Source organism: Plasmodium knowlesi (genome assembly GCF_000006355.2).
Source record: "Plasmodium knowlesi strain H genome assembly, chromosome: 9".
NCBI classification, from domain to species: Eukaryota; Apicomplexa; class Aconoidasida; order Haemosporida; family Plasmodiidae; genus Plasmodium; species Plasmodium knowlesi.
The window spans coordinates 636,073-659,401 of NC_011910.2; the positions used below are offsets into that span (position 1 = coordinate 636,073).

Consider the following 23,329-nt stretch of genomic DNA (forward strand, 5'->3'; position numbering starts at 1 on the left):
AAAATAGAAAAACAAATAATAAATAATAAATAAATAAAAGGGCAAAGGAGGAGCAGAATTTCCAGATGAACAAAATTCTAGATGTGATTTTATACGCAGGAGTAATATATGCACTATCACCATTTATATATATACACCCTAAGCGGAAGGAGGGACGGAAAGGAAAAGAAGTGATCCTTGCTTCGTTTCTTCCGTCACGCATGCGCACTCCATTTACGCGGGGGGGCTATTAATGCAGTAGAGGTTTGCGTTATCACAGTTTTATGAAATTTATAAAAAAAAAAAAAAAAAAAAAAATTTCAAAGAAAAATGTTAACATGGTGATATGCTCGTACACTTCCACGTTGACAAACTTAAAAAAGCATACATTAACGGATGAGTCCATGTGCAAGAGAACAGAACTGAGGGAAGCGTCCCCAGTGAAGGCAACACAGACTAGAGCGAACTGGAAGTATACAGCCCATCAATCAGCCATTGAGCCAATCAGTCAATCAGTCAATCTACCTGTTTGTAAATCTGCCAATTTGGCCATCCTCTTCTTTTGCACCATCCTCTGGAAAAATGTCTTTAACGTTACATACCAACTATGGCGACATCAAAATAGAACTCTTCTGCTATGAGGTTCCTAAAACGTGCAAAGTATGGAAAAAAAAAAAAAAGAAAAACAGAAAAAAGAGGTTCCCCGTGATGTTTTTCTTCAGCGAAGTGGACATCAAATGAGTCCGTTTTGTTTTAGTCCACGACTTGTGAGAAAAATGGAAAGGGCAAAAAAAAAAAAAAAAAAAGAAAGAAAGAAACATCACTGCTATCATTTATATGTATCTCCACTTTTGACACCTCTTCCCATTTAGAACTTCCTAGCCTTGTGTGCCTCAGGATATTATGATAACACCAAGTTTCACAGGTTTCTAAAAGAGGGAAGAGAAAGATAATCGCTCTGGGGAGATTCTTCCAGTTTTTGGAGCGCTCAGCGAGGGTTAAAAGTGATGTGCTCGAAGTACTTCGCTCTCTTCTAACGAGTTTCTTCCTTTTCCTGTCATCCTCCTTAGGAATATCAAAGGATTCGCCATCCAGGGTGGGGACCCAACGAACACGGGAAAAGGCGGTGAAAGCATTTTTGGGAAGTACTTCGATGATGAATTTCAATCAACGTTAAAGGTTCGGTGGATGGGGATGGTTGTGGCTTGGACTGAGCGGAACATCATTTTGCGTAACCTCCGAGTTAGTATTCGCTTTACTGGTGCGACTGCTATACATACTTCCTTTTCTCTCCTCCCCCATACACAAACACACACCTACAGCACGACAAACGCGGAATCGTCTCCATGGCTAACAAGGGAAAGCCCAACACGAACGGGTCGCAGTTCTTCATAACTTACTCTAGGCAACCGCACCTCAATGGAGTTTACCCGGTCTTTGGCAAGTAAGTACAACGAGGAGGATTAACAGCGCCACCACAAGGGAGAGACTACATCGAGAAAGTGTCCTAAACTTTAGCACACTGTTTTGCAATATGAACGGATAATTAAAAATTGGATTGTCATTTCTTCGAGTTGGGCACATGCACAACATGTGCCTTTCGACAGAGTTGTTTTTAAAAAAAAAAAAAAAAAAAAAAAAAAAAAAAATCGGCGCGAATTTCGCACGGGAAGATATACATACAGAAATCCACCTGGAGTAATATGCATTAGAAGGAATTGGATGGGATCTGACGCCATCAGATGAGAATGCACGCTACGCATATGATGCGCACATTTTGGAAGGAAGCCCCTTCGTTAGGATAAGGCCAACCACTAACTTGCCCCCCCTCCCTTCTTTTTTTTTTTTTTTTTTTTTTTTTTTTTTTTTACTTAACTTGTAGGGTCATTGATGGGATGGATGTTCTGTCCGTTCTGGAAAACGGTACACCTCTTACCTGGCATGAATCGCTAGCTAATTCATGACCACCACCACCACCACCCCTTCAACTCACCATCAGTTTACTTATCATGCCACTCCCCTTTACTACAAAATTAATTCGCAGAACCCGTGGGGGAGAAGCACAAGCCCGTGAAGGACATCCTGATAGAGTCTATCACCATACACGCCAACCCCATCGCGGAGGATGAGGCTGTGTCGACTTGATTATCAATCTGTTGGCACACTTGCGAGGTATACATAGTAGCGCAGCTCGTTCGACAGATTATCCTTTGGACATATGGCCCCTTTCACAGCTCATCCGAAGAGGGCGACCAGGAGCTCTTTGCCTTACGATTCTTCTTCTTTCCTTTGGCCATGCCGTCTTTACCCTGAATAATATCTCTCATGCGCAGATCATAGCCGACATTAAAAAAATCAAGGAGGATTACACACACCACCATCACTATTATCAACATGAAGAGGAACTTCCAGAGCCTCCTCAAATAACGAAAGCTAAAAGAGTTGATGTGAATACAACTTATGCTATAATCAGCCCCAGCGGAAAGTAAGAAGGTGTCGTTTTTGATGAAACACATAGCAGTTATAGGTAGTTCATGCTTTTTGTAGTGTGCTAGGAGGGAATAATTAGTATTGTAAATTTTGAGGGCACCTGTACTAAAGCCTAAGGCAAGATACTTTTCATTGAGACTCATGGCTATATTACAACATGGTCTATCATCCAACCAAATGAACTTTTCCTTTGTGCAAGTAAATTTTTCCTTCTTGTCATCGAAGTGGACATTCCAGATGATGAGGTAGCTATTCCCTCTCGATGTATATGCAGTTGTTAAGAGGGTGTAGAGGAAGTCATCCTTCCTTTTTGTATTTCTCAAAAATTTGCAACATCGGAAATTTAATTTGTCACCTTTCTGTTTGGGGTTACTCATTTGCTCTGTATGTAAATTCACAAAAGTGTGCGTATCCCATATTTTAAGTGAATTATCTGCGGAACAGGTGCACACAATTTTTTCGTCTTGTGATATATCGCAATCTTTAATGCATTCTTCATGCCCTTTGAAATCTCCTATGTGTTCGACTATGTTGCTCGTCGTGTCGATGAAAAAATTCTTGTACTTTCCGATGGTCACAATTCCCACTTCCGGTGGTGGTGGTGATGGTGTTCTTTGCTCTTCTTCTTCTGTTCCTGTTTTTTTCTCTCCTTTAGAGTGCTCTGCAATTTTGAGTTTCCACAACTTTAATGTTTTGTCTTCTCCTCCCGTTAAAATAAAATTACTGATGGAGGAAAATTTCACCACTACTTGTCTGGGGTGCTTAGCATTGAAATCCGTGACGAAGCTATGTATGATATTTGGACCTGTCTCTTCATTTATTTGAAAAATGAGACACTCGTTCCTGACTGAGCCTAACCATATATCGTACTTTTCATCATAGACAATCGAATCAACAACACCTCTTTGTTGCGTTGTCGACCACAGTGCCTGCAACTTTTTTTCCTTGTCGTTAAACGTGTTGATGTCAAGCAGATCTTCAATTCCATAGCTTTTCCCCCCCCCTCCCCCCGAAGTCACCACGTATTTTTCATTGGATCCTATTCCATATATAGGATAGTTGAGGTACGATATTTTTATTTCGTTCATAGTGAACTATAGACTGGAGAGAGATATATATATATGGGCTGGGTGTTTGCTTGGGTTTTTGTTTAGGCGTTTGTTTAGGCGTTTGCTTGGGCGTTTGTTTATGCTTGTGTTTAGGCTTCTGTTGCTCCTCCCTCCGCGGGGCGGTGGCCGCGAGTCGCGCCGGAACGGATGTAATATCATGCGTGCAGTTCTCCCTGATTCGATTTCTGTCGATAGGGGGCACACGGAGTCGGGTTAATTCGCAAAACACTTGTTCGGCGATAATAGGAAAATCCCTTTTCCTCTGAATAGCATCATCAAGGTGTGCGTTGCGAGGGACCGGGCGCAACTTTCTTGTGAGGGTTCCTCAGGTGGGCTCCACGTGCAGATTCCTGACAGACCACTCGAAGGCACGTTCGGGTCCACACGCGCTACTAAGGCGATCTAACGGGCACAGCTACACTTGTTCATATGTTTCCGCAAAGTGCCTTCCCCTTTGGAACATAGCGACCAGGCCTATGCAAAAAAGGGTATGGACACGAAGGGAAAAAAAACAAAAAAAAAAAAAAAAAATCCACCCGGGCTAATCACACGGAATGGTATTTAATGACACAATTTTATGTCAAATGATTGAAATACTAAACCTGCCCGACCTGAGTATTTGCTTAATTTTCAAATTTCCTCCTCATGGAAACAAAAAAAAAAAAAAAAAAAAAAAAAAAAAAAATGGTCGCGTTCCTGTTTAGTAGTTATAGTATTCGTTCGATCGCCCAGCCCTTTTCAATTTCCCCTGTTAATTTTTTTTTTTTTTTTTTTTTTTTTTTTTTTTTTTTTTACCTGTAACGTGATAATATATATATATATTTTTTTCTTATCCCCTGTAGGGTTAACACCCTGTGACTCTTTTTTTCCGGTTCTTACGCGTGCCTTTACTCGCGCGCATAACTTCTACCCCGTCACCCATCACAGGCACTCACAGTAATATCATCGAACGGAGCCAACTTGCCTACGTAACTTAACTGGCTCAAATTTTTTATGCGGACCCCATCCTGGTGTCACAACTCTCAAGTCGAAGAAATTTCCTCCCGTGGTGTTTCGATGCACTGGACCACGAATACCCTTTTTATACACCCCTGGACGCTACCCCCTAACGGAGGGAGTATTTCCACCTGGCACACATATGAGTGATCCCGCCCTGTTTCCAGAGTTGTGCGAGCAAAACCTTATCTTTAAAATGAATGCTAATCCTTTCCCCTTAAGTGTGAATCCTAAAGGGTAATGTTCAAGTGTGGAATTCAAACCAGGCCATTTCCCCTTGTGGATAATAGTGGCCCATGAGTACTCCCCATAAGCGCCACGACATAGAAAAAAAAAAAAAAAAAAAAAAAAAACATCAAAAAGAAAAAGAAAAAGAAAAAGAATCTATTCGAACAGCCCTTTTAACCAGAACAAAATTAACCGCGTGAAGAAAAAAAAAAAAAAAAAAAAAAAAAAAAAAAAGGCATAAGCAGTGCTACACGCATACATTCCAGTAACCCTACCTACATCAGCCATAGGTGTATACATTCTTGTGTCGACTACCAGAGCTATTGGATACCCCTGTGATGTACATACATGATTCCAGTGTTTGTGATGGAAACGAACGTAATGTCCATAAGGTGGATTGGGAAAATGTCTGTCCGGTATTTGCTCCTCCGCATGTGAGTTCCTCTTAGCACATATTTTGTGTACGCCTACATGTGTAGCTGTTTGCGTTGGTATTCCTAGGCATACTCATACCTGCGTCCCGACGTTACGTAGGTGTAAGTGAAGGTGTATTATACTTACGCACCCATGTATGCGCCAACCCTTTGGTCGTGTCGTGGAAAGGCTTCAGTATTCCGCCACGTGTTTATTGCGCGGTCCCCTAAAAAAGGCGTCAAATGCGGAGAAAAAAAAAAAAAAAAAAAAAAAAAAAAAAAAAAATTACACAAAATTTTTCAAAATAACGCAAATTGAAACGGAAGTAAGCAACAATAATTTTGACGAACACATAATCGCAACGGTGAACGGGAAAGCAAAATCGTTTTAATACCCGACGCCTATTTTTTTTTTTTTTTTTTTTTTTTTTTTCCTTTTTATTTCGCTTTTATATCCTTTTTGTTTGCTTTTTTTTTTTTTTTTTTCTTCTTTATTCATTTTTGTTTCTTTTTTAATTTTTCTCACCCGAAACACACGTGGAAATGCATTTTGTGGATGTTGTTAAAATTCAACCGCCGCAACAAAGTGCATTGTACATCACCAACGGGTAGATGCGCAAAATTGCAAAGATTATCATGTCCACTTTTTAGTTACTGCTCGGTAATACTTTTTTTTTTTTTTTTTTTTTTTTTTTTTTTTTTTTTTTTGTTACCCATTGTTAATGCCATATGTTATTCATCGCGGTTGCCATTTTACCGAGCGCGCAAATATAAAGCTCATTTTTGCTACGCGCGGCGACGTGGTGCGAGTGCAGCACGGAGGGAGCCGCTTGGGGCTGCACCGGAGTGGACCGCACCGCGTGGGGCTCAGGTGGACAACACGGCATAGGACTGAAGTGGATATCCCCCCTCTCTAACATAGCCGCCAGGAAAAGGTACTATTGCCCTACGAGGGATATGAAAAGAGAGCGACAGAAACTTCTGAATACTTTCCTTTGTGCAAGTGGGCTACCACTTCACCGCCACACACTTGCTTAGTCATCGCACCCATTCTCCCTTGTGCAGGCGTTGGGCGAGGCGAAAGAGTCGCTATCATGATAGAGAAGTCCAACAACCCGTTCCTGAGCATCGACCCGATTGTGGACCGAGGAAAGGCGGAGGGAGAGGAGCAACCATTGATCAATTCGAAGGGAAAGCACCATGTAGACTTTACGCAAATAGTGGTGTACTTGGTTGGGCTGTCTGATGGCCTGACCCACCTGGCATCATTGGCCATATATTACTTGTTCAAGGATTATTTTCGTCTAACACCATATCAGGTGTCCCTCATATTGATGTACCCCTACATTCCATTTATTTTAAAGCCAGCCATAGCGCTCATCACAGATTCTGTGTCAATCTTCGGAATGAGAAGGAAACCTTACCTTTTCCTTTTCAGCTTATTCCAGTCGTTAAATTTTTTGGCTTTAGCATTTCTCCAGCTGTCGGTCCTTGAGGCTACTCTCATTCTCTTCTTCATTTCACTGTGTGCCTCCTTCTGCACAACAGTGGCCGAAGCCTTGGTGGTGGAGAGTTCCATTGGAAAAACCTATTCCCAAGGAACAAACAAAGTAACAGAGTTTATAGCATCCAAAGCGATAGGTAGTCTTTCAGTAGCATATTTTTCAGGATATCTTTTGGAGAAAATTTCAAGGGAATACATTTTCATGGCAACTTCGCTTTTTCCTCTCATTATTTCAATATCTTGTCTCTTCCTGAAGGAGAAGGAATACACTTCACAGAAAAGTATACTTACACAATTTAAGGATTTAATAAAATTTGTCAATACGCCAATTTTCCTGGGGCCTTTTCTTTACATTTTTATATATATGTCTGGACCTGATTATGATGATGCTTTTTTTTTCTTTTGCACAAATAAATTGGGATTCAGACCATCATTCATGGGCACTTTAAGATTAACCTATGGTATTGCTTCTTTAATAGGAATTATCATTTACCGCTTGTTTTTAAAAAATCAAGGATTGAAGAAGACACTCATTTTAACCACACTCATGTCCTTCCCAATTTATATTTCACCAATTGTACTGACAGAAAAAATCAACACCTACTTTGGAATTTCCAATGAATTGTTTGTGCTTAGTGGAGGCTTCTTAATAGAAGCAATTACAGAAATACAGCTATTGCCTTTGTTTATTTTGACAGCAAATATATGCCAGCCTGGATTAGAGGCCAGTGTCTTCGCTACCATTTTGAGCGTTAAAAATTTGGGATCACTGACGAAGAAAGGAACATCTTCCTTCTTGACGTATCTCCTAAGGATAGATAGCTACAATTTTGATAATCTTAGTTTGTATATTTTCATTTGCGGCTTCTTCCTCCTCTTCTCTCTCACACTTGTACCTCTACTTCCTGAGGAAGAGAAAATTGATAAGCTCAAGAACAAGCAGACACAACAGTTGCACGCGTAGATAGACTTGTTAGCCACTCCTGGCAAATGTTTTTTTTTTCTTAAAAAATAAAGGGGGAGGGGAGGGGGGGGGATAAGGAAGAAAGGAGACTATTTTTTTTTATGTTTCTTTTCCTCCCCGCAGACTGTTTCTTTTTAGCCGTGTACATCTATTTGTTTATAGCTTAGGAAAGGAACGTGCAACCTTTACATGCCACTCCTTTAACATAACTCAGTTGTAACGAAGCAATTTAGTTAAACCCGTGCGGGTTAATCTTTATGCGTAAGTTTTCACCTGCACCATTTATCTTATGTTATGCACGTGGGGGAGGTACACCTGAGGATGAATAAAGTGAGCATCTCACGGAGTCAAACGAAATCATTAACGTAAAAAAAAAAAAAAAAAAAAAAAAAAAAAAAAAGGGGGGGGACAATAGGCGAGGTGGATCAAATGAGGTGAGGGATCCCCTGAGTAGACAACTGGCCAAGAAGAAGCAGAAATACAACTGACCAGTTGGGACGAGAAAAGATTCACTCTATTCCTCTCAGATATCTTCCTTAACCTTGTACAAACGGAACCCCCATACATCGGATGTGAATACCTCCTCAAAGTATCTAAGCTCCTTTACTTCCGGCACCTCCAACTTCCTTATATAGTCGTACCCGCTGTGTTTTGCATTCGACACCTTAAAGTAAGAGAGCTTGTAGAGGAAACTATTTGACATAAAGGAAGTTGCATTTTTTCCCAGGGGGTGATGCTTATCATGGTAATAATAAAGAAGTGGATTTATATGCTTAAATTCCTTGTTAGTAATTTTTAGAATCCATAAAAATTTGTTGAGATCATCTGAGGAGTTCTTTGAATATCCGCCATATGAGACGAGGACATAATTGGCATCTAGCTCCTTCAAATATTCGTAAGCTTGTTTTTCATTTACACTGAGTATCAAGCCAACTGTTGCAATATGTGCAGTACTCCATGTGTTGTTATCTACGTAGGTTACTCTATCTGCCATGACACTCAATTGGTATCCATAATCCCACCATGCCACTATCCTTGAATCTTTTTTTGTGTTTTGTTGAATCCATTTGTACATCTGCCTGATATCGTCATTGATGTACCTCTCTCCCTTTTCATTTCGGCTATAAAAGGATATGTTAGATTCGGAGTAGGCAATGGAAGAGCACCATGTGGCATGCAGAACATTCAAAATGAGTAGGTAGACTAGGAGAGTTATGATGCACAGGCTTGTGAGGATAGACACCTGGGTTTTCTCCGTTCTGTTGAAGGAAAGCTTGATGATGCGGTTTTGTGGGGGTGGATCGGTTAATGCCTTGTTGGTCCTATTGATGCATTCACTCCCGGCGTCACTCACAACGTTACTCACATCTTCACTTGCGGAATTGCTCTCTTCGTCGGGGTAGCTTCCTTCCTCTCCTCGGTGCGCCTTCTCTTCGGAAGCCAGTTTTCCGCTGCAACCTTGCCCATCGGAGGAGGACTCTCCATTATCTGCGTAATTGTCTTCGTCCGTATGACTGTCTTCGTCCGTATGACTGTCTTCGTCCGTATGACTGTCTTCGTCCGTATGACTGTCTTCGTCCGTATGACTGACTTGATCAGTGTGGTTACCTTCATCAGTGTGGTTACCTTCATCAGTGTGGTTACCTTCATCAGTGTGGTTACCTTCATCTGTGTAGATCTCCCTTCCAAAGAGTAGAGACGCCCTGTAGGTCCTCAGAGGCATTCGCAGGAAACGCACATAGCAGCTCAGGAGGGAAGACAACCCTATGCCGCTTAGCACACTCGCGATGGGAGAAAATATCAAGAGCAGTCTCACCATGAGGGCGGAGAAGTATAAACAGAGGATGGAAAAAATGCCCAGGAAAAAGGTTTCTAGGGGGGCTTCTTTCTTCATACATTGGTAGAGTCCAATGGGAACAAAAATTAGAACAAGGTGGATGTCAAAGAAGTAGGAAGACCAAGTGGTAGGCTGGTGTTCAGAAATGGATGCAACGATGGGGTTGTGTTTAGATGCATAAGTAGGATCTAGTAGGGTTCTTGATCTATGATTCCATGAAAGCTTATTTGTAAAGATGAAAAATTTAAAAATGAAAAAAAAAAAGAGAAAACAAATCTGTACAAACTTACGCTCAAATTTCTCTTGATCCAATTTCAAATAAATAATTACATGCCTCCCTATGAGTAACACATTGGTTAACACAAAAATAGCATGCGTTCCCAGATGCTCGATGCTCACAAAAATGGATTTTCCAATGGAAGGTATATTCAGACAAAGGATACTTGTTAATACATAATACACATTAAAGGATATAACATTTTTCAAAGTGTACCTTCTTAACAAAAAAATAATTAGCATGTATAAGCTTATAGAATTCGTGATATATATATAGGCACCCCAGGAGAGCGCCATGTAGTAGGTACTGAGTGAGCATAGAAGAGCTGACACCAGGCTCCCCTCCTTTAGACACTTAATCCAGGTATATAAGGATAGAAGTAGTAAGAATATAGCAATGGATTCATTATCATACGATCCTGCAACTGTCCTTGACACATGGGAAGGAGACAAAGAAACAAAGAGAGCTCCTAGTAATCCTGCACCTTCAGAAGGATATATTTCTATTGTTAAAAAGTACGTTATTAAACATGTGAAGAAACTGAATAAAGGTCCAATGTAGATGCAAATAATTTTTATATCTATTAAGAACCCAAACATGTTACAAAGCTTATAAATTAAATAACTCGTGACCATCAATCCAGGAAAGAGGGTCTGTCCTGTTGTTCGGCCAAGAGGGAACCAGGTGTTTTCATCGAAGTAATTCCAATAGTCGTAGAAATTGTTTTCCTTCAATATATTTGTTAGCTTATAATTGAAGTATGGATCGTACTCATGTATGATTGGTTCATTTCGGATGACTGAGAAGAGGCGAAGGAGAAAGCTTAATAACCCAATCAAGAGCACGATCAGAATTTTCATTTTACGTTTCCTTCGTTTTGCATCTTTTATGGTCTGCAAGTATATGGGGTGTGTGTGTGGGGGGGGGAGGGAGTTGTGAATTAAGTGAAAAGTGACGACAAACGAAGCAATCATACGTAGAGCCTAAATTGGAGGATGTGGATACTCATCGCTTCGGTGGCACAATAAAACGCTAAGCAATTTATACGCTTCTTATTTTACAGTAATTTACCTGTCGAAAAGTGCCGCTACATAATACCTCGTACAGGAGGCGGTTTAGAATGAACCGGGGCTTAAGCCCCAGGTGGAGCACCTCCTCTCCGTCTACCGGGGGTTTCCTCTCAACCATTATGAGAGCAGCTACTCACAGGAGGTGTGTGCATATGTCTATTTGTGAATGGAAGAAGATCTTCCATCAGGGGGAGGAAAGGCATCAAATGGGCACTCCTTAAATCTACATAATGTGATGGGATCCTGTTTCTTTTATATTGAATTATTTTATTTATTATTTTTTTTTTTTTTTCCCTCCTTGGAATTGAACGACAGAATGGGAAGATATTGAATAGGGGAATTGCATAAATGTAGCATTCCAAATTTGCCAGGAATTTTTCTGCTTATCAATGTGCCATGTGGCCATTTCCCCTTTTTTTTTTTTTTGCGGGGGGTGAGGGGGCCTCAAACGGTGTGGAGTCCTAATGTGAACAAGTTTTTCTTTTTTTTTTTTTTTTTTTTTTTTTTTCGTTTGAGTAAGGATTTATTCCTATTGAAACGGTGCCCTTACGGAGGGAAAAAGCGGCAAAAATTATCACTACTTCCCTGGGGGAACAACAATTGGGGGGGAGATTACCACATTTTGATGCGCAATATAAATTGTGTTTCTCCCAACGAGCAAGCCATTTAGCGTTGCCACGGTGGGGAGGTGTGTATAGCAGTAGTGAAAAGGTTAGGATACAAGCATCCCCCCCCCAATATTAGCCATTTAGGATTTAGAATGCTTGTTCCTGTTTCTGCTGTTGTTTGCTCTGTGTGTATTCTTAACATCACTTTGCATTAACCGCGTGAAGAAGTTTATTATATGTGCTATAAGTGCCCAGCTTTAGGAACGATCCCTCCCCCTTAGGGCTAAAGGAAGGTACTACTTTTCCATGCGGTTAAAAAATATCTTTAAAAATTTAATTAAAAGTTAAATGCCATTTTAAAGGGGGGAAAAAAAAAAAAAAAAAAAAAAAAGAGAGAAAAATAAAAAAAGGGGTGTATACAGCCCGTTTGGCGTGCGCTTGCACAAAAATTACTACCAACACAAGTACATATGTTGCAAAACGCTACAAAAGGCGATGTCTTGTGGGCTACCCCTCACGACGGTAATGGCGGTTAACATTTTTTTAAAAGAAGGCATGTAAAATTGTTAATGCACACAGAAAGGCATTAAGCGGAGGAAAAAAAAAAAAAAACGTCTGGTTAATCAGTTGGTAAACTCAGCATCACCCCACTGTTGATGTCCAGTAAGGCGTATATGTTTGTTCAATCGTTTACATTTATTGTCATGTTTACGTTTTGTGTTACGGTGTTACTCATTTTTCAGTTTTTCCAGAAGGATCTTACCCGCGCCGCGAGTAAAATCGGGCTCGATGAAGAGTGTCTGACTCTCGATACCACTAAAGTTGAGACCACGAATTATCTTAAAGTAACCTTCCTTACCCCAATTTTTACCCCAGCTGTTTCGGCCTATCCAGTACTTGTACATAGTACCATCGATTTCTTCCTCTCCCCATCCGACTAGAACAATGGCGTGATTAACCTTTTCCCATCCAGTAACGTTGTAAACGAAATTCTTCTTCGTGGCATCTACAGTACATTTTCTTGCGTGAGGGAAGTTCTTAACGTAATATACCCCATCAGCATAATCGTAAAAATCAGGGGTTGCCTCAAAGGAAGCAACGATAGGACCATTTCTGTAAATCTCGTTCATCATTATTTTTTCTCCATTGCATTGGTTGCATCCGTAGCATCCACCGATGTAGTTGTAATCCTTTGCATACCATTTCTCTGGGTCATCACTTATGGGGTTTTTAAAATTCGCATGCATATCGTTTCTTGTTCCTGTGCTAAACATAACTGCGTTTATTTGCCTCAAGTTTTTCGTTGTTGCTGTGGAAGGGTTACTACCCGCTGCGGGAGTTACCATAGCAAATTGGTCGACCTTGTATGGACAGGTTTGTTCTGTGGCTGTGTATGGGAAAACCTTATCTAAAGGAATACCTTGTAATTTGGCCATTTTAGCGACCAAATAAGGGTAACCTCCATTACATCCTTGATCATAGAAAGAACATGAAAGAACTGTTTGTATTGACAAGAGATCGTCGAAATTGTTAAGGTACTTTTTGTCCAGATTTTTTGTTAATCCAATTTCAATTCTTCTCTTAAAGACATACATCTGAGAGGCGATGTAACAAGAACCGCATAACAACTGATTCGTGACGTCGTATTCTCTTGTGTTCTTATTAAATGGATCTCCCCAGGTGAAGTTCTTTGGCAATTCATCTATTTCTAATTCCCTGTGGGGAGATTTCTCCGTGTCTTCATAATTTTCCAGATCCATTTCGTTCGTTTCATCATCTCCGGTTCGATTTCCCAATTGCATGAGCGATACTGGCGACACAGGCGATACAGGTTGATCTGGATTATCTCCATTATTCACTTCATCCTGTACATGCTCATCCTTGTTACATGGACAAGCATATCTCTGCTTCGCATTCATCATCATCTCTCTGCTTATGGGCTTCTTCTTCCCGTGGTGTTTCATCTTGTGCCAGTACAGTTCGCTATTCTGATCAATGTGCATGTTTTTCCTCTTGGTGAAAGTTGGCTTGTCGTTACTTCCCGACATAGCGGCAGATGTCGCAGGGTACAAGAAGTTATGCGAATTTAGAAAACTGTCTACGCTCGCTTCATTTGAGATGTTCTGTTGCGTGCTTGCTATATCGGAAGGATCAGCTGATACATGATATCTCTCCGCGTAGAAGCAGCCATATAATTTCTCATCCTTCGATTTGTTTATATCTACCCATCCGAATCTGATCTTGTTATAATTGGTGGTGTAGCAATCTGTCTCTCCATTGGAATCTGTTTGATCATCCTCTTTGGCTTCTCCACACTTGCCAGTGGGTTCATAATGCATAAAAGCAGTATACGTTTCATTACCTAATCTAATTTCAAATCCTTCATCACAAATGGTGGTCCATGTACCTATCTTCCTCTTATGTTCATCATACACAACTAATACCTTCCAATTCTTTCGATGTTCATTGCCAGTCGTATCGTGCATATCTCCATATGGCACAAAGTCGTCCGATAGAATGACATACAAGTCAGAGGTAAACTTGTAGTGGTTGTCCAACAAGTACTTTTTATAATCTGTAATTTTTACATTAAAAATGTTGTTGTTAGGTTGGTGTGATCCACAGGTTGTCATTTTCGGAGATGTTTGTGTCCTTTGAATCTTCCATTTTCCCACCAAATTTTTAATCTCTACATGGGCAGGAATATCAGCTGTGGTCAGATTTAAATAAAGGGTATGTAGCAGAATTAAGCCGAAGCTTAAAATGTTCCTTGCTCTTCCCATTTTTAAGACAAAGCGAATAGGAAATAAAAAAAAAAAAAAAAAAAAAAAAAAGAAGAAAGAAAAAAGTGATAAATTATAGGTAACCGATAAATGCCTGACAAACGTGTATATTACGTTCAAGTCAAATCAAGTATAAAAAAACATGTACGAGCGGAGAAAAATATACATGTAGAGAAGGATCAAAAAAATAAATTCGCGATAGGTATATATAACAAAATACCACAGTCACGATGTTATCCTCTGCGCTTGTACGAAAAAAGAAAAAAAAAGTGGCTCTTCTTTATGAATTTTTTTTCAATAATTTTTTTTTAAATCAGTACTTTTGGCGAAAGGGGATGTACATATATATATATATATATTTTTTTTTCTCCAACGAAGTGGCGCATACAAGGTGAAGCAGTCATCACCTATATATTCTTATATACGAATAATATACAAGTCGGTACTAGTAATATATTCTCTACCTGCTTTCTCATATATGAAACGCGTTCATGCACAGCCGTTCCTACTGGTAAAAATTAAATGTAGAAAATATGGCCCGAGTAACTTGCAAATGAACGTTCCATACAACGACATATAAAGAGGTAAAAAATAAAAATACGTAGAAGCAAAACAACCCTCTATACTTGCTTTTAAAGCATGGAGGTGTTTTTCCATCACACAGAACTCGCAGGCGAGTGGTTTCGCTTTGATTTGTTCAGATTTTCTTTTTTTTACATGATTCTATATTTCTCATCGAAATGGGTAATGTGTGAGTTTTTCTTACAAACTTGCGAGCAGACGTGGGGAGAAATAAGTCAATCAATATTTCTCATTTGGCAATTAATCAATCAGTAAAATGGAAAAAAAAAAAAAAAAATGGAAATAACATAAATGGTGAAAATAAGAAATATGGGCTTTTACCTGCCACGTGCCGTTTTTTTTTTTTTTTTTTTTTTTTTTTTTAAACGTTTTTATATAATTGCATATGTTCAACAAAATTTTTACGTTCTTCGTACAGAAAATCGTGAACAAAAAATTTAAAAAAGAAGCAACAGCAGGGGGGGGGGGGGGGGAAAGCGCAAGCTTAATTGCTCCAATTGCCAATTTTGCCTATTTCCCCAACGGAAAAAAAAAAAAAAGTAACGTCAAGGCACGGATATATACTTGGGTGATTCCACATCTGCTGTCGCATATTTTCGCGCATGTCACTATAACGGAAAAAAACAGAGAAAGAAGGGAATGAGCGAAAAAAGGGGAAAGGAAAAATACATACACGCGGAAGGAGAACAGTTACAAGTAGAAGTGCGAATAAATTGACAACGTTGACACACAACATGCATGTGTTAGTTCCTTTTTTTTAGTTCGCCTGTTGTTTGATTCCGTGCTCGTGTTTCGCTCAGATTTGATTCATTTGGTGCGAGCCTGAAGGTGGAAAACGTTAGTGAAATATTCTTCCTTTTGTTGATTTTTTTTTTTTTTTTCGCCTATATTTATGATTTTTTTTTTTTTTACTTTATCTTTGTGTTATTTTTTTTTTTTTTTCACTCTTCTTTTACGCGAACTGTTAACCCCTATAGAGAGAAGGATGTTGGACATTTTAGCTAGCTATTAAAAAAAAAAAAAAATGTGGCTTTTTTTTTTTTTTTTTTCCACTTGAAGATTTGCAAATTTATAAAATGCCCAAAGTGAAGTGTTTAATTTTATTGTGTTATAATTCATATGGAACAAAGTTGGGGAAAAAAGATTTACCAATTTACGCGTATGTTTTGTCTCTCTATTTTTGGTCCATTCATTTCTGATATTTGCGCAAAAAGGAGCTATCAGTGAGTCGGGGGATACTATATCCTTTTTGATGTTGTTCTTTCCCACAGCCGGAAATGCCTTCAGCTGTGTGAAATTCGAAAAAATCGCATTAACAGGTCAGGCAATTTGGAAAAAAAAAAAAGAAAAAAAAAAGCATGCATTAACCAAAACAGCTGTGACGCATTTTAACATATTTTTGCGGAAAAAAAAAAAAAAAAAAGCAACCTGTTCTCTTTCCCATGATGGATGGGAAGAATGACCACAACAAATTTCGCGCTCCCCTTTCAAAAAAAAAGGAAGGTGAAAATTCCCACCCCGCATAATCAGCCTGTTGAAGGGAATAGCCAAATCGAGCACATTGGTTTCACTTCCGTGTGTTCATATCGATATGAAGAAAAGAGCAACGGCATATTCCATTTTCGCCTCCTTTTCCTTGTGCCAAAAAAAAAAAAAAAAAAAAAAAAAAAAAGGCCCTCAGGAGAAAAACAAACGGTGTGTAGTTGTTTCGACTAACTTCTGCACACCACAGGGGTTGTTTCCGAAGCGCTTTTAAGAATTTTCCTTCGCTTGGAGAAAATGAGTTCTATGGAAGTTCGTAGTGCCATCCAGGAAAAAAGACAACGCTCTGAATTCGAACCAATTAAGGGGTGGGAGATATGGGAGCAGCAATGTGCGGGCACAAATTTATAAATTACGGACACTAAAAAGCACCATCCATCACCAGTGTGACTCATTCTAACGCTGCTCAACGATAGCCACCGTAAGGTAGGCACACCCGAATAGGGTCCTTAAGGAATATTTATATATATACATTGGAGAAGGGGAAAGAGGAAGTGTCATCACCTTTCCTTCCTATCCAGCCTGTATTTCCATTTTTAAAAGAATTTCAAAAAATTAAAGAGGGTCAAAATTTTTACTTGTAAAAAGTTGGACAAAATGAATTAGGGCATGAAAAACAAAATTTCGCACATGTAAATAAATGAATAAATAATATTGACTTAAAAAGGGGTTGTCTATGAAAAATAGAGTAGTGAAAATATACGCAGCGCGTGCAAATATAAAAACATACACGTATAGTTGCATGAAGAATTAATTCGAAAAAAAACACTAAGCAAAAAAAAAAAAAAAAAAAAAAAAAAAAAAAAAAAAAAGTAGTGTAATGCGAATGTGTAAAAATAGGGGTAGATACTATATCAACCATAACACTACACACACAAACGCATGCACTACACACTTAAACAAAGGAGTTAATTTAAAAAAGTAAATTACGGCTATGCACGCTGGAGGTATATGATATACAAAAGGACACACCTTCCACGTCCTATCAAATAAAAAAAAAATAAATAAATAAACTGAGCAAAAAAAAAAAAATAAATAAACTGAGCAAAAAAAAAAAATGGGCAAAATTGGTCCTCGAGGGCAAAATAGAAATAATGCACATCAAGGTGAAAGGAAAAACAGCGGGGGATTGATAATGATGATGGGGATGAAATTAACTTCACAAAATGGAGTCGACGTTTGGATTTTCCTGTTCGTCATGTATTCAGTTGTCTACATTGGTTTTCCATAATACTGGACATCTTGTTCCTACACTTTAAGGGCGTCGATTTCCACTTCTACGATTGTTAAGGCGCGCCTATCGTGCCCCAGGCAGACGCCTACATAGTAATCGTCACATCACTCGTCTGGCTAAAGTTTGTGCGGCGCGGGGAGAGGAAAATAGAAGAAGTAACGGGCAAAAAAAAAAAAAAAAAAAAAAGGATAATAATAAAATAATCTGGAAAAAGAATCAGACAAAAAAGGGTTCCCAAACATGTTCATATGTTCCTCTAAAAAGATTTACAGAACGCACACGCCTGCATGTTATTTACACCGCGGTGAGATTGATAACTAAATTATTGGCGGCCTTGTTAAAATCGACATGCACATCCATATCATCCACCAATTCCTTTTTCAAATACATAATGGCAAATTTTGTCATGATAACACTTTCAATGAAAATGAGAGTTGGTCTGGCTCCTAACTCAGGATCGTATGACTGATCAATGATGTAATCTACAGCTTTCTCCGATACGGACACATGAATATTCTTTTCCTCTAAACGTTTCTCCAATTTTTTAAATCTCAACTTTACAATTTCACGAAGGTTTTTCTTGCTCAAAGGTTCGAAAATTCCTATTTTATCAATTCTGTTTACGAATTCTGGCTTAAAAACTTTTTTACATTTTTTAATGAGCTGAATTCTCAGATCATCAAAAACTCTCTTATACTCTGGAGTATCTGAATTATTCGCATCGAAAAATAATTTCTTCTTAAATAGTTCTGCACCCAGATTGGATGTCATGATAATGATGGTGTTGGAAAAATCAATGTTCCTTCTGTGATTGTCGTTAATATATCCATCTCCTAAAATCTGTAGCAATACTTTAAATACATCTGGATGGGCCTTTTCTAACTCATCGAAAAGAACAACGGAATGAGGTCTCTCTCTCACTGCTTCGGTTAGTTGACCAGAGTCACTGAATCCTACGTAACCTGGTGGACTACCGGTAATCTTTGACACTGAGTGCGCTTCCGTAAATTCTGACATATTAACTCTGATTAAGTTATCCTTGGAGCTGAACAGTTCTATGGCTAAGGTTTTCGCTAGCTCAGTTTTACCCACACCTGTAGGCCCCAAGAATAAGAAGGTTCCAATGGGTTTCTCAGGATCCTTCATACCTGTTGCTGCTTTAACGACTGCATCACTCAGGGATTTTATAATATCTTCATTTCCAATTATAGATTTGGATAAACTATTGTAGAGTTTGAGGGCCCCTTTGGATGATTCGAAAGAGAGAGAACCTAATGGCATACCAGAATCTCTCAAATAAATGTACGAAACATGCTCCTGGTATACTGCATCTACATTCATAGCGTTATGTGTTTTCGCTTCTACATAAGCTAGTGTTTCTTTATACACTTCCATGTACTTTTCTTGAGCATCCTTCAAACTATTTTGTAATTCAATGGGAGGTTCTTTATTCGCACTAATATAATTCTGTGCTAGTTCCTTCAATTCATTTAATCGTTTTTCCGCTTCTTTTTTTCTCTTAAGTCTTTCTCCGGAAATCACGTACTCCTCGTAATACGTTCTTAATAGATCCTTTTTATTTTCAAATTCTTTAATCAGATTGTTGTACTTCCTTTTGGAAACCTTATCGACATCCATTTCTAGCGTACTAATTTCATAGGCTAATCGTTCAATTTCTCTCTCAGTAACATCAATGATACGGGGCTTTCCAGATAACTGCACTTGTAAGAAGGAGCAAGCTTTGTTCAACAGATCTATAGCTTTATCGGGTAGGTAACGATCCTTTATAAATCTATCAGATACCTTTGCAGCAGCTACTAACGCCTTGTCTGTAATATGTATACCGTAGAAACTTTCATACTTGCTCTTCAATGATCTTAATATCTTAATGGTATTTTCCACTGATGGGGGTTCTACTAGAATTTTTTCAAATCTTCTTTCAAAAGCAGAACAACTTTCTATAAATTTCCTATACTCTGCTATGGTGGTAGCTCCTATTAATTTTATTTCTCCTTTGGAGAGGACAGGCTTCAATAAGTTAGCTGCGTCAGTTCCTCCTTCCGCTTTTCCAGCTCCAAGCAATAGATGGATTTCATCAACAAAGAGGATGATTTTATTTTTTTTATTTTTCAGTTCCTTAATAATATTTTTCATTCTTGTTTCAAATTCTCCTCTGTAGGAAGTTCCTGAAGTGAACTTTCTAAAATTTAAGCTGATGACTGTATATCCCCTCAGTTCCTTTGGAACATCTCCCTTCTCTATTCTATAAACTAATCCTTCTACAATGGTTGTCTTACCGGTACCAGGTTGTCCAACCAATACTGGACTGTTCTTGTTGTATCTTAATAGAGACTCAATAACTGCTCTGATTTCTTCATCTCTTCCGTAAATTCCTTGTAACTTTCCATTTCTAACTTTTTCATTTAAATTGGATCCAAATTGTTCTAAATACAAACCTCCAGATTTTCCATCCTTATCTTTCTTCGTCTTTTCCAACTTACTCTTCAAGATCCCCTTCACCGCTTCGTCCGTCAGATATACTTCGTTCAGAATTTCGTTTACGAGCTCATCATTCATTAATCCACTCAGAAGGTGCTCCACGTCTACCTTCTGGCTCTTGTATTTGTTCGCCAATGCCTCTGCCTCGGCTAATACTTCCTTCACTTGGTCCGAATAGGCGATCTTGCTCTTGTTGTCCAATGGCTACAAGGGAGAATAAACCAATACAACAAAAAAAAAAAAAAAAAAAAAAAAGTTTAATGTAAGAATAAGTAATATTATATGGAAGAAGCAGTTAGTTGAATGCTATACGTAAGGGGGTCGATCGATGAACACTCCATCGGAAAAACTTCTCCGCAATGTCAATCATATACCGGTCCAGCCCGGGTTTGCTCCAGAGCGGTGTCTAAGTACTGCTTTAAGTTGCTTGCATTGACGCTATTTTCTTTCAGAAGATTGGAGCCTACGTGTATATATGTGTGGGGGTGGAGAGTAAAGAAGGTAAGCATGCAAAAATGAGTAACGATTATCCGTATTATTACTTAAGGGAAGGCATGAAATTGTACAGTCATTTGTACTGTCAATTGTACTGTCATTTGTACTGTCATTTGTACTGTCAATTATACTGTCAATTGTGCAGTCAATTGTGCAGTCAATTGGAAAGGCAATTCGATTTGCTCGTCCCCTACCGTAGTCGCTCTTCGCCAGGGCGCTCAGAATGTGCACGGGCTTCAACTGACTGTGTCCATATCGCTTGGCTATATTTTTTCCCGCGTTTAAAATGTTAATCGTTCTGTTCAGGTAGTTCTCCTTCTAAAATTGGTAGAAACGGAAGGTGAAAAGAGGAAAGGGGTTATGTTACGGAGCGAAAAAGACAAATAAATACCCACCTCATAGCACATATCTAAACGTGAAGAATAATGGTGGGCCATTTCCGTGTTCACTTACCCCTTGGTTGTTGTTTGCAGAACATGAAGCCAATTCATTCTTCCACAGAAAAAACAAACTTATCAAATAGATAAACCAAATGAACGCGCGCCTCATCATTTTTGTGGACATTCAAGTGGAATTAAAAAAAAAAAAAAAAAAAAAAATTTTGGTTGTCTTGGCGGGCTGGGAAAAGAAAAGCTCTGCTTCGCTTTCTTCTAATTCTACTTACTATATTCAGTAGTAGATTAGGCGCAAAATGAAAAAGAATTCACAAGGCGGGGGGAGGGGGGTTCCACCTCGCAGTGGGTAGATAATATATTTTAAAAGATTGGAAAAAAGAGAAAAAAAAAAAAAAAAAAAAAAAAAACGACATGCAAAAAAGAACCTCTGTAGGAGGATCTCTTATCTAGAAGAATTATTTAATTATGTGAATTATAAGCAAAAAGGTTATACTCCCGCAGGATGCTACACGGATCAATGTGGGGGAGGAAGGTACATACACCTAAATGCGCAGTGCAGTTATGTACACACAGGCACGCATGCACACTTCTCTGACTGCAACTGAATATTATGAACACAAAAAGGAGCGGTGGTCCAACGCGGCTACCAAAAAAAAAAAAAAAAAAAAAAAAAATTAAAAAATAAAATAAATAAAAAATAATAAGGTTGAATAAAATAAGGAAATAGCACAATGGAGGAATGATAAAATTCACGGAGTCGTTTTTGCTCTCTCTATTTGTCGCTTTCTCTGTGCACGTTTCGAGACAAGGGAAGGCTTGTTTTGCACACGGGTACACATCCAGGCATGTTTTGATATAGCATATACGGTGTGTGCTCTGTCCCTACGTGTATGTGCACACACAAGTGGACTCACTCAATCTGTCGCATCTAGTTAAAAGGTGCCACTATGGCATTATGCAGAAAACCACATGCGCACTTCATATCAGGCTGTGCGTGCTTTACGTTGGTTAAATATGAGTACATGCGACACAGGAAGTAAAACGTATCTGCACGACAATTGGATAAATCAAAATTGGGGTTCAGAGGGCATAAAACACAGGCATAACACAGAATGGCCAAATGCCAAAGTTAATTCGTTCTCGTGTGTAGCTGTACGCACGTAAATATATGAAGAAATAAATACAAGCGCAAGTAACTACACGTGCACGCGCTAAAGCGTGTGCAAACTTGTACTAAATATAAATAGAAAAAAAAAAAAAAAAACACACAAGTGCTAACCTCTACCCAAGAAGAAGAGTGCACAACACACACAGACACATCACTAAAAAACCAAATGCACGAAAGACTGCACGTGGGAAAGGCGTCTACATGGAGACACAAAATCACTTATGCACAATTATAGGGGGGGGCAAGTGGTGAGATGCATTTATATATTTTTTTTTTTTTTTAAAAGCAGCGCGGGAAATTCAAAACTTATGACTCGCCACAGAAAGGAGGGGCAAAAAAAAAAAAAAAAAAAAAAAAAAAAAAAAAAAAAATGACACCGAGCAGAGTGGAAATGAAATGACAAATCGAAATGGTAACGCAGAAAAGGTCGGCGCAGATCAAATAGGTACAGATGGGGATGAGATGAGGAGGAGAGTCAGGCACGAAAAGTGTCCATGAAGACGCAGAGTTGTAGAGCAAATACAGTTCACTGATGTAGGTACTCTACTCTCATGAGGACACAAAAAAGTGACACAGGCAAACAAAGGGTACCATATATAAAAGTATACATGCGTACTTATAATACATATGAACACCCCCTATATATATGCATGCGCTCCTTTGCGCAGAACGGTGATTATGCATTTGGAAACACAACGTTGTTCCGTTAACACTGACTTGTTAATGGACTGGTAATTTTTCTTTTTGTAAACTTGGTAATTATATTTCATCTGTTATGCGTATACATATCTGCCTCTATATGTACAAATTGGGGGGGAATAAAAAAAAAAATAAATAAATAAAAAAAAATTACGAGATGGAAATGGGTTCTTTATAGCTATGTGAGAGCAGCCCTTTCGAAGAACTGAAAAAAAAAAAAAAAAGAAAAAAAAAAAAAGAAAGTGGCACGTTCAGAAAAAGGGGGTAGAGAGCGAACAAGGTGAAAAAGGTGATGAAATCGCAAAATGGTAAAGTGAAGAAAATGAGAAAAAGTGACAAAATGGCGAAGCGAAATAAATAACAATGTGATTATAGAAGCAATGGCAAAAAGCGACGGTTTAAATTTTGCGGTTGCCGTGGCGGCTGGCTATCGAATTCTTCGCGCTGACAACATTGC

At 38.8% G+C, this 23,329-nt stretch overlaps 6 protein-coding genes across 6 annotated transcripts; 2 read left to right on the plus strand and 4 right to left on the minus strand.

The window, feature by feature from the left end:
- Nucleotides 1–561: 561 nt before the first annotated feature.
- PKNH_0914000 (peptidyl-prolyl cis-trans isomerase, putative) lies at nt 562–2,124 on the plus strand (the record flags this gene model as incomplete). Its single annotated transcript, XM_002259128.1, has 6 exons — nt 562–639; nt 852–904; nt 1,050–1,158; nt 1,302–1,423; nt 1,862–1,902; nt 2,024–2,124. 6 exons carry the CDS (start codon nt 562–564, stop codon nt 2,122–2,124), a joined length of 504 nt encoding a protein of 167 aa, XP_002259164.1.
- An 83-nt stretch (nt 2,125–2,207) lies between these two features.
- PKNH_0914100 (guanine nucleotide-exchange factor SEC12, putative) lies at nt 2,208–3,557 on the minus strand (the record flags this gene model as incomplete). The annotated part of the gene is made up of 1 exon (XM_002259129.1): nt 2,208–3,557. The coding sequence occupies one exon, from the start codon at nt 3,555–3,557 to the stop codon at nt 2,208–2,210; it is 1,350 nt and encodes a 449-aa protein (XP_002259165.1).
- Nucleotides 3,558–6,309: 2,752 nt separating this feature from the next.
- On the plus strand, nt 6,310–7,683 carry PKNH_0914200 (folate transporter 2, putative; the record flags this gene model as incomplete). Its single annotated transcript, XM_002259130.1, has 1 exon — nt 6,310–7,683. The coding sequence occupies one exon, from the start codon at nt 6,310–6,312 to the stop codon at nt 7,681–7,683; it is 1,374 nt and encodes a 457-aa protein (XP_002259166.1).
- Nucleotides 7,684–8,206: 523 nt separating this feature from the next.
- On the minus strand, nt 8,207–10,985 carry PKNH_0914300 (dolichyl-diphosphooligosaccharide--protein glycosyltransferase subunit STT3, putative; the record flags this gene model as incomplete). The annotated part of the gene is made up of 2 exons (XM_002259131.1): nt 8,207–10,690; nt 10,869–10,985. 2 exons carry the CDS (start codon nt 10,983–10,985, stop codon nt 8,207–8,209), a joined length of 2,601 nt encoding a protein of 866 aa, XP_002259167.1.
- Nucleotides 10,986–12,203: 1,218 nt separating this feature from the next.
- On the minus strand, nt 12,204–14,258 carry PKNH_0914400 (dipeptidyl aminopeptidase 1, putative; the record flags this gene model as incomplete). The annotated part of the gene is made up of 1 exon (XM_002259132.1): nt 12,204–14,258. One exon carries the CDS (start codon nt 14,256–14,258, stop codon nt 12,204–12,206), a length of 2,055 nt encoding a protein of 684 aa, XP_002259168.1.
- Nucleotides 14,259–17,910: 3,652 nt separating this feature from the next.
- Nucleotides 17,911–21,162, minus strand: PKNH_0914500 (heat shock protein 101, putative; the record flags this gene model as incomplete). Its single annotated transcript, XM_002259133.1, has 4 exons — nt 17,911–20,319; nt 20,490–20,578; nt 20,805–20,928; nt 21,064–21,162. The coding sequence occupies 4 exons, from the start codon at nt 21,160–21,162 to the stop codon at nt 17,911–17,913; spliced, it is 2,721 nt and encodes a 906-aa protein (XP_002259169.1).
- Between the last annotated feature and the right edge of the window lie 2,167 nt (nt 21,163–23,329).